Raw genomic sequence first — 10,942 nt, 5'->3', positions numbered from 1 at the left:
TTAGTGAAGCAACCATACAAGCTCTCCTTTTCTTAGCTGAAAGGATTCTTAGAATTCTTCCATCCTTGTTTTATGTTATTTGGTAACAACAGAGGATGGGATATAAAGAATGTTCTTCCACAAACAGCAAAAAAAAAAATATGGAAAGAAATTTAATAGCATAAATAGAAATTATAAAAATGAGACTACGTACCTAGAGGGGTCATAGAGTACTCGAAACTTTTTTCTTACTCAAACTGTCGGTGCCCATTAATATATACAAACTTAGGCTTATGTCCTACATAAAACTTTCTTGAAAACAAAATGCTGAAAAGACAAAAAAGAAGTGCTGCTAATTTGCTTATAATTGACAAAAAATCTACCGCTTATTAATATTATTCTCACTTAATTAATACAATAACACACAAGGCATAATTAGAATTCAAATTCAAAAGATGGTACTTGAGCATTAATTTTTTCACCTTCAGCAACATGCAGAGTTGAATTACTAGACACACCTTGACAAGAATTATCAATGTGGCCAACTTCCGGTAAAGCCGAGTGGTTTTCAGGTTCAATCAAGCGGTTTTCAGGCCCTTCCGAAGGTGCTACAAGTGTTCCTTGATTGTACAAAGTACTTAACTGATGAAAATAAGGGCATGTCCTAGAATCAAGAGACCTCTTCTTGTTAACATCCTTGGTTTTCCTAAAGTACTTGTTGATGTTCTCCCATTTCTCTTTGCACCTCTTTGCACTTCTTTTGTAACCCAATTCTAACATCCCTTGTGAGATTCTCTCCCATAGGGGAGCCTTGGTTCCTTCCTTGTCCTCACCATTACTATAAAGACTGCATCTCAGGTTTATAAGAGCCAAAACTTCATCTCTTGGCCATCTCCTTCCAAGGTCATCTTTGGCATTGGTTATAGGGTTTGGGGAGGCTTTCTGTGTGGAAATGGAAGTGGGTGTCAATGAATTGTTTTGGGTATTGAGGGAATTAGGGTTTTGGGAAGTTATGGCAAGAGTAGATGAGGTGGGCACTTTTGGAGTGTTTGGAGAAAGTGTTGAAGTAGGGTTTTGAGGTGCTAGGGTTTTGGAAATAATTAGAGTGGGTGTAATTGAGTCCCCTTGGGAGGAACGAGAGCAAGAATTTTGATGAACTTGAGTTATTGTAGATGAAGGGAATGCTTCGACTGTGTTTTGGTTATTAACATCACAAGTAGGATTAGGGTTTTGTGCTTCAATTGAGGAAGATGAAGAGGGAGTATGTGAATTTGAACTCTTTGGTACCTTAAGAAAATTCTGAACATGTCTCTCTTCAAAGCAAATTGCAAAAGCACTTGATGTGAATTGCTTCAAGAACTCTATGATTGTAGCCTGTCTATCACCAGCAATCGCTTGTTCTTGTGCCATAATTTCAAGCTCCTTATTCATCCTATCCATCTCTTGCTTCTTCAAAGCTTCTTCTTTTGCAACCTTTTCTTCATCTCTCTTCACCATATCTTCAAGAAGCCTATTATGCATTTCCTCTTGTTGAGCCATCATCTTGCTCACAATTTTCTCACACAAACCTTTGAACATCTCAAAATTCTTCTGCCTCTTTCTCTTCTTAATATTGCTCTTTGATCTTCCCTCCACAAGATCAGTTTCATTATTCTCATCATGAGTTTGCTTTTCATTAACTGTTCCATCTCCTGGTGACTTTGCTTCCAAACTCTGCCCCAACTTGTCGTCTTCTCCTTGTTGATGATCGCTTGGCTTTTCCACCCTTTGGTTCTTTTCAGCTGACTCAACCTGATGAGGGTTTTGTTCATTATGATATATCTCTTCAAGCTCACTTAAAAACCTGTAGTTCTTGCTGTAGTTAATGTTGTTATTGAAAAATCTACTTTCCTCTTCAAACTTATCCTTGCATTTCTCAGCACTCCTTCTGAAACCAAGCTCTGCTAACTTCCTGCACCGACCATAAATATAAAACTAACACCACCCCATGTGTAAGACTAGCATTTATTTCCTTTATTTTTACTCTTCAATCAAACATATATACGAACTGCATTCTTTAAAGCCCCCGGACCACCCCATAAAACCCGTTTCTTTTTTGTGTGTATAAAATTATGATATGAGTGAATTACTATAGCTATAACCTCATTGATCAAGGATCACCTCTAGCTCAATTCATATGTATATTAGATTTCCAAGATTTATAAGGAAAACCCTAGTCACCTTATTGCAATTTAAAACAAATAGTCAATATTTATTATATAGAGGAAGCCTTAAAAGAAAGGTATACCTTGAGACATGTTCCCAAGTGAACTCAGGGAACCAATTCTCCATGCTAGATCTGATTCTCAAAAGTGCAAGCACTTCTTCATTAGTCCATACTGGATCCATTGGCTCTGGTATTGATCTATCTCTTTCAATCTCTAAATTGATAGGCGCCAAAATATTTTCTTCTTTCTCTTCATGTTTTTGCGTCGGAGGTTGGTGTTGCAATGGGTGCAAAAGGTTTGGTTGGAGGGGTACTTGGTGAGAAGGGATGTAAGGATCATAGGGAGGGAAGGTAGTTGGAGGGGATACAGAGGCATGGATAGGAAAAGAGAGAGGAGAAGGGAGGGGGAGTGTTGCTCTTGAGGCTGCTATGAATTGGTGAAACTGGTCTGATACTCCATCAAACATTGTGTTTATGTCTGTGTGTTTTTCTCTCTTCTTTACCTCTCTCTCTCTCCCTTTGCTAACACTGTAAACTGGAAAATTGCTTGGAACAACACTACAAAAATACCAACCTACCTGGCTCTCTCTCTCACTCTCTCTCTCTCTCATTTATCAAGGACTTTGTCCTGTCATGGAATAGAAAAGATAGCCCACCACACCCTTTTAGAAGAAAGTGAAGACACCTCAATGATAAGAAATTATTCAATGCAGAGGCTATACATGGTGCAACGAGTTAATCTCAATACACATAATGAGTTCCATTTATTAAAAGAATTTTTTTTTTGAATAATTTAATAGTTGGGTATAGTTGTTAAACCTTTTTTTTTGGGGGGGGGGGGGGGGTGGGTGTAGGGCATAGTTACTAAACTCATTCTAAGACGTGGTGGGTCATTGGTCGAATAGTTGATAGAATTCAAACAAAATATATTTTTCAAATAAAATTAATCACATTAATTATTAATAGATGCTCCTTACTTAGATTTGTCCCTTTTTTTTTTCTTTTTTGAAAAGTACTTTGATTTGTCTACAAATTAACACAAAGAATAAACTATTAGCATCACCAACTTAGCTCTTTTTTTTTTTTTTTGAAGCCACCAACTTAGCTCTTTTAAATCTATATCTAACCTCACTCCAACCTTTAATTGTTTTATGCATCATGCTATTAACTCGTAATTCATATTGACATGTAAATATCCTTAACAAGTAAGAAAATAAATACTAAACATTAAAAATGAAGTTAATCTTAGTGCGACCAACTACTACATTAAGAATCTCATCTTTAGAACCAAAAAATTGCAAAAGTAAAATACCATGAATAGAAAATATACCTAATTAAAAAATAGCTTTGTAACGTCTGGCACATATAACACGTCACTTGATATGAAAGATAAATAATTTCAATATGAGAAATTAATTAACAACCGATCGAGTTTCTCTATATGAATACAAACTTATGCACAAACCTTCCATATAGTTGATAGAAATTTAACATCAAATATTTCTTTGTGTAAGCCCATTGACTCAATTGGTATAATACATCACTAAATCTAAAAGTTTAAACCCATCATTATTTGATTAATCACTTAAACTTTTATCATTTACAACTTGATTTGAGATGTAATCACTCAATCATGTAATTGCACACATAATGTTTTTCTTTTCTTTTTTCCTTTTAACAATTTTGACTTTTATTTTGTATGATTTGCATAATCTTCATGCAAATTCAATCACATTTGGAGAACCAATATATTCTCTCTCATGATTGAGGCATATATGATCACGCCCTTAAGATGAGAGTGGGGAAGGGTATGCCAAATGGGCCGGAAAATGATACTTGAAATATTTTTTTGGTATCATATGGTCTCTTTAGAATCCAATGCAGAAGGTGATGCTGATGATGGTGTAATTAACGGCAATAGGATGGCAGGACACGTGAAAACATGCAGAGACTGGGACCAATTATTTATGGAGTGGGCCTTTTCACAAGGTACATTTCTATACAGTAACTATAGTACAACCTCATTCGGAGACCTTCCATTTGAGGATTATCTTGTCAAGATCATGTCAAATTATTATTGGTTAATTCACACTCTTTTTTCTATAAATTATATGAATAAATTAAAGCTCAACAGGAACTAAAATATGAATTTTTGCGGATCTAGTACTTAGCAACATGAACCAAGAGAATATTTCCATTTGGGGACTCAAATTCTTATGCTAATGTCCCAACCCATTATTGAAAAAGTGTGAAAATTTGATTTGATTCCATTTTTTTTCTGAATAGTTTGTTTGTTCTTTGCACTTTTTTTTTTATAAAGTTTTTTGGCTTATTTTCTAGACTTGTTCTAATTTATATTTATTAATCTTCTTCTTTTTACACCCATATATATTGGTGGAAAGTTTTTGAACTCAAGTGTTTTGAAATGAAGAAACATGATTTCTTCTATTTGGATTATATATATAAGTGTAATTTTTTTATAACAAAAGTGGGAAAGTATATATTTTGCACTATTGCTTTGAATCAGCTTGATATATTTATAAGAGATTCAAAATCTTTGGATCAAAGCAGAATGATACTAAAATACTAGTACCATATACATAGTGACACTATATTTTGCATGAATTTCTTTTCTAGCACCTTCTAAAAGCCAAGAAACATAAGCACCTATCAAACCAGTTGGTACATAGCCTTGGATGATGGGTACAAAAGTGATAAATTGAACAGCGAAGTATGTTTCATGTAAAGTCCACCTTATTCCTGAGGCAACACAGAACCTAGCTAGGAATTGTTTTCTCATCAACTTTTTGTACTTTCCACAAGGCTTAAGATTCTTTGGTTTTGCAATTATTAGCCATAGATTGAGGAAGATTTGTCAAAGTGTTTGTGTTAGGATCAAAATACAATAAGGGGGAAAAGAAAACCTTTGCACTTACCCCACAAAAGAAAGAATTAGAAAGCTTATGGTTCATTGGTTCATGTCATGACCATTTCAGCTTTCTGATATAAAACTATAGCATGGGTTGGGCTTTGCACAAGGTTCAAACTTGGGCTTGAGTTGGATTCTTAAGCTGACCAAAACCAATAATTTTTTTGGTCAAACAATTAGAATTTCTCTTGGTAGATATATCATTGGATCATCTACTTTCAAAGTTGCAATCAACGTTTCTATCTGCCAGTCTAGTATTTTTGATACACTGAAGTCAAGCGAGAGCTATGTATTGTGGGGGCAAAATCTTAATGGTCCACCAAAATCTTGTCCAAGTTGCTATTAGTTGCAGAAAGTGATGTTTCATATCCTCTAGCTGTTGCAACAGCAGCTCAGCGTTTAAAGTTCATGCTACTTAGGCCATTTTTCAACTAATATGATTAGCTTCAAAAAGTACATTACTTCTAGGCACATTATTCTTCATATGCTCGAATAAAACTGGATATCACATTTAAAACAACAATATTCTTTTCTCTTATATTATTAATGTAGATATCACATAAGCACATGTGAAATTTGCAGTGAGATCTATTGATTTTAGGATTCCTTTTATGAGTTTTGGATTAGTTTTAGTTTTATGGTTCTTAAAAAAAAAAAAAGGGTAAACTACGTATTTGGTCCCTATCCTATACACCATATTTCAATTTGATCCCTAACCTTTTAATTGTGTCAATTTGGTCCCTAACCTTTCTTTACCGTGTCAATTTAATCTTTACAGTTATCTTTTGGATGAAAATTAATGACATGTCTAATGGCTAAAATAAAAAATTAGCTTCTATTGATGTGATAATAAACTAAAATTTTATTTTGGCTGTTTGCTATGTAAACAATTTTCATCTAATATATAATGGCAAAGACTAAATTGACACGACATTAAAAGGTTAAGGACCAAATTGACACAATTGAAAGGTTAAGGACCAAATTGAAATATGGTGTAAAGGCTAGGGACTAAATATATAGTTTACCCAAAAAATAATAATAAAAAAATCTTTCCAATGGATCAGAGTATTGGGCTTGAGTTGCATTAGAATGTTTTGGGTTGGGCTTTTCTTGAACCCAAGCATGATTCTAGGTTTTTACTTCAGACAATAGCACACTTGGGCTTGGAAAGGATTGGGCTCAATTATCAAATTCAAGTGCATGAGTAAATCTGTACATCTCTTGTCCACCATTTTGTTTTGAAGATCTATAGAATATCAAACCTACAAATCTCTTTCAGACCTATAATCAGACACAAGTAGAATTCAAAGCAATTTTCAAAAGAGTTTCTGTTACTATAAAATTTAGGTTAGCTTCCTTATATAATGTTCATCATGTCAATTTGAAACTAGAAAAGAAAAGGAAAAAAAAAACTATAAAATTCATTAGAACAAAAAAGCATCTCATTCCAAGCAGCTTTAATATGTGATTAATTTTATTTTTATCAAAAAACCCATATCAGTTTTAAATTGCTTATAAAGCCTAGTAATATGTTCTTAAATCATAGATTTAGATGTATAAATTGTAATCAAATTTTTTTTTGAACATTTTATCTATGAATTGAAACCTTTATATCACAAAATCTTTTTAAAGAAAGAAAAACATAACCTAGTAGGAGTATCTTACAAGATCATGGTCCGCTGGCAAATCTAAATGCAATTACTAAATTTGTCTCTTACATCACATGATTTCACCTAAGATTCCTGTCAAGAGACACGTGCCAAATTTTCAATATTTCCAAAGGGAATACTAAGGTACATCAATCATGTATTAGATGAGAATTGTACTGTTAAGAGTAGATAATTAGAGTGATTTCGAGAAGTTTGTAAGTAGTTCTTGTTATCCTTATGGGGGTTTTTTTTTTTTTTTGGTCTTGTTAAGTGTAAGTAAATTTATTAAATTGATCAATCTTAATAATGATCCAATTCAATGGGAATTTAGGGATGTTGGTAAAGTTTGAATTTTGCTTCTTGAATGGCTCACCAAATGCCTGAACTTGAGTTATGTTCTGAGATTTTTTTTTTCTTGGTAAATTATATGTGATGAATATGTACAATATATAGACAGCTTTCATGTTAATCTGCTTAATTTTCCGATGATATATTCCTTCTTCTTTTTTTGTCAACTTGTAAATGAAATGTGGGTGGTATATATGAATGTTACAGTTGAAAATGGATGCAAGTAGAGAAACTAATGTGAAGCTGGAAATTAATATTTTGGTATCAAGTATCAACATGGAGAATTTGGAGCACCTAGGACTTTGTGAAAGAATATTTATTGGAACAATAGTGGAACGTGTTTGATTCTTTTTTTCAATAACACCTGGAGGAAGTAGAAATAGGACCACGTTAGCAGACACACTTTCTGCTAGTAACTTTACTGAAAACAAATTTTTTACGATTTAATAGCCACCATATGTTTAAGTTAGTATATTCATCCTTTGATGATGAGGCCAATAGCCATATGGTTTAGTGGCATTCACCTCTTCTGTGATATTTAGTTCTAGGCTCAAATTTCCTTGAACAAAAAAAATTGAGTTTTGTTTCCTGGTTTTAGTTGTATTGATGTGTGGATACTAACTTGCATTTTCCACTATGTAAGTTTTGTATTGTAGGTGTCTTTTGTGCTTTTGGGCTGAGGCCTGTTCTGCTATGAGTCTGAGAGTTGGGCTTGGCCCACTATTCTAGCAAGACCTTGTTAAAGAGCCAGTCTATGCACAAGACCAGCACTCCAAAAGAAAGACAAAACAACAATAAATACATATATATTAATCCGCAAATATCAATACGTATTTATAAATTTAAAAGTGAATATCTTATGGTAGAAAGATTAGTCACAAAAGCAATTAACATAATTAGTGTAGCAAAATGTATTATGATGAGTTTTCTGTAGGAAGTAAACTAAAGAGAACCCAAACCTCAACTTGGACAACCTTGTTATTGGGCCAAGCCGTCAAAGTTGTGCATTTCGGGGATGGGCCTAAATAGCCATTTTCTGTTCCGTTGGGGTTACAAAGAGTGGGTTCGCTATAAAGGAAGGGAAAAAATTTCCTATTGATGTATGCATTTTCTACCATGTTCACTTTTTCTTTTTTTCTCTCTTATTTCTCTTTTAGCCCTCTATGTTTCTTGCCTTATTCGTTATCTTGCTTCCATTTATGGCTGTTGTTCCTATTTATACTAGGTTAAGCCCATGGGATATCTTTATTTTACCCCTATTGCTCACTAACCATTTTTGTCTACTGCAAACACCTCTACAAGGCTGCCCACTAACCCACTAGTCATTTAGCCTCCACTACACCTGGGCATGCCCGGAACTTTCTCTCTCTTCCACTACTCATTCCATGACAAATCCTTATCCATTTGGTTTTGCTGTCAGCCTTTCTCTCTCATTCCAACAGGTAAAGCTTTGGGTTTCTATCTACCTATCTCTCTGGCATACATCAAGTGGTCCTAGCCATTTACTATCTATTTTGGGTAAAAATGTCTTCCTAACAAAGAACCTCCCAAAAGAGGTCTTGGCTAGGTATTAGAAATAGGTCATTTTCTCCCTCCACCAAACCACACCCTCTATAAATCCCTTAACCGTAGGCCCACCTCCCTTGCATTGGTTGCGTACAAGTTGGTGGTTCTCCGGCCATAACGTGGCTATCTTATTACTTCCTTTTGTTTTCTTTCATTACCACATTGTTTTTGCCACTGTTATCTGGCCTTATCTAGTCTTGTATCATTTTGCCCCTGCATTCTCCTTCGCCTATACTCGTTTTTTATGGAGAAAGGCATGGGCTTATTAGACTTGCCCCACTTTTGCATTTTTTGGGCATATGGGCCCACTTGCTACTATTTTATGCTAGACTAACCCATTGGACCTTATTTCTTTCCCTTCTTTCTTTTGGGCTTTTACAGCCATTTGTTTCTGCCAGTACTTACTAATATTTTCTTTCATTCATCTTTTGCTTGTTATTGGGCTTTTCTATTGTTGGGCTCTTTTTGTAAAAAACGGGTATCAACATGTATTATGTACCCAAAAATTACAAGCACTTGAAAAGTACTATTTTACTTCTTTGATAGTACTAACAGCTTATTTACTTCTCTGGTATTCCTTAAAAAAAATCTATGTTGTTTGGTAGGCTCTAAAGATATTTATAGTTTGTGAGAACAATTCCTTAGTCTGAGAAGTCCTTAATCAAGTAAAAGCTTTTTTTTTTTTTTTTTTTTGAGAAACCAACCCAAACGGAGTAGGAAAAATTTCATTACATAATTTCAGAAAGTTAGACATCAATAATATCTAGTAGAACATCCTCCACCCAGACTTGAAAATTGGCTATTCTAGCAAGTCCATGTGCAACTCTATTACCCTGTCTCCTAGTGTGGTAGAAGATGGAATTCTGGAAAGATGAGGAAACTGACTTGATATCATTCAATATATGCCCAAAACTAGTGGAGGAGAACTTGTTACTATTAAAAGCCTTAATAACAATATCTGAGTCGCCCTCACAAATTACTTGGGAGAAGTTCAATTTTTTGTGCATAAGCCTTATTGTATTGCTTGTTTCTTTTTATAATACTTGAATTAAAATAATTCTAAGTTCTATCTCATTATATTTTGCGATTATGATAACAAGTTTGATATCTATATTTTAATAAATTCGGATTTAGAATAGGTACTCTCAACCCAAATTTATCTTTTTCCATACTTAAGCAAGTGCATCGAAATAGAGTAAATGGACTAAAAAGGACCAAAATAGATCAAATTGGACTGAATTGACCAAAATGGACCTAAGTGGACCTAAATGGGCTAAAATGAATCATAGTGGACCGAATATACATAATGGGCCGAATTGGACGGAAGTAAACTGGATGGACTGACGTGGACCAAATAGATCAAAATGAACTAAAGTGGACTGAATTGGACCAAATTAGACTAAAATAAACCAAATTAGACCCAAGTAGATCAAGCTAGACCGAGACTAAAATGGACCAAAGTGGACCTAATATGATCTTTAAAAAAAAATACAAGTGCATTGAAGTTATATATACTAGCATAAAACCTGTGCAACGTATTGGTATATATTTAGACCCAACAAAATTCTTTTAATAGTAGGATAATGATTTTTTTTTTCTGTTGGAACTCTTTTAGAAGTAGAACAATAACAATAAACTCTTAACATTAGAATGGTGCAGAAATTCTCAAAAAATACTAAGAACATATATATATGTTCTACAAAAAACAATCCAATACTCAAAAATAGAAGATATAAGAACCAAAACATAACTGAAAAAAAAAGTCATATAAATTCTACAAACATCAAATCAATGTACCCAGAATTGCATTAAAAAAATGAATGAGTCATTCACTATTTTCTTAATCAATTGCAAATTTGTAATCCCCTATTTTACAAAAATCTCTATTACTATAAAATATATAGGAAATCATGTCCCTGGAAAAGAACATGAGTTGACAAATTAGGTCTGCCTTTATCAATTGGATATCTCATGACTTCAAATGTAACATATTATTTCTAAATTCCTCAAAAATCATCTGTAGCATTTTTAAATTACAAAATCTTGATTGTGAAAATTTTCAAAAAGTAATGGATACTCTAGTTAATTTTCCAAATTAGAACATTTATATTTTTATCACAACAAACTTACTACCTCTCCCTGAAATTGCTAGCAAATTTTCTAAATTAAAGATCCTTCATTTTTGCCAAAAGCTTCAGAAAATTTCAACTCTTCTACCAAGTATCATTATTGTATTAGCAAGAAATTATTATTTGTTGCATTCAC

General features: G+C 33.6%; 1 protein-coding gene across 1 annotated transcript; it reads right to left on the bottom strand.

Moving 5' to 3' along the window:
* Positions 1 to 304: 304 nt before the first annotated feature.
* Positions 305 to 2,868, bottom strand: LOC142629635 (trihelix transcription factor GTL2). Its single transcript, XM_075803655.1, has 2 exons — positions 2,267 to 2,868; positions 305 to 1,930 (listed from the first exon to the last, which is right to left on the bottom strand). The coding sequence occupies exons 1-2, from the start codon at positions 2,794 to 2,796 to the stop codon at positions 415 to 417; spliced, it is 2,046 nt and encodes a 681-aa protein (XP_075659770.1). The 5' UTR covers positions 2,797 to 2,868; the 3' UTR covers positions 305 to 414.
* Between the last annotated feature and the right edge of the window lie 8,074 nt (positions 2,869 to 10,942).

The sequence above is a fragment of the Castanea sativa genome, chromosome 3 (genome assembly GCF_040712315.1).
Source record: "Castanea sativa cultivar Marrone di Chiusa Pesio chromosome 3, ASM4071231v1".
Taxonomy (NCBI): domain Eukaryota; kingdom Viridiplantae; phylum Streptophyta; class Magnoliopsida; order Fagales; family Fagaceae; genus Castanea; species Castanea sativa.
Note: the sequence above shows the minus strand (reverse complement) of the source record. Positions and strands in the feature narration are given on the sequence as shown.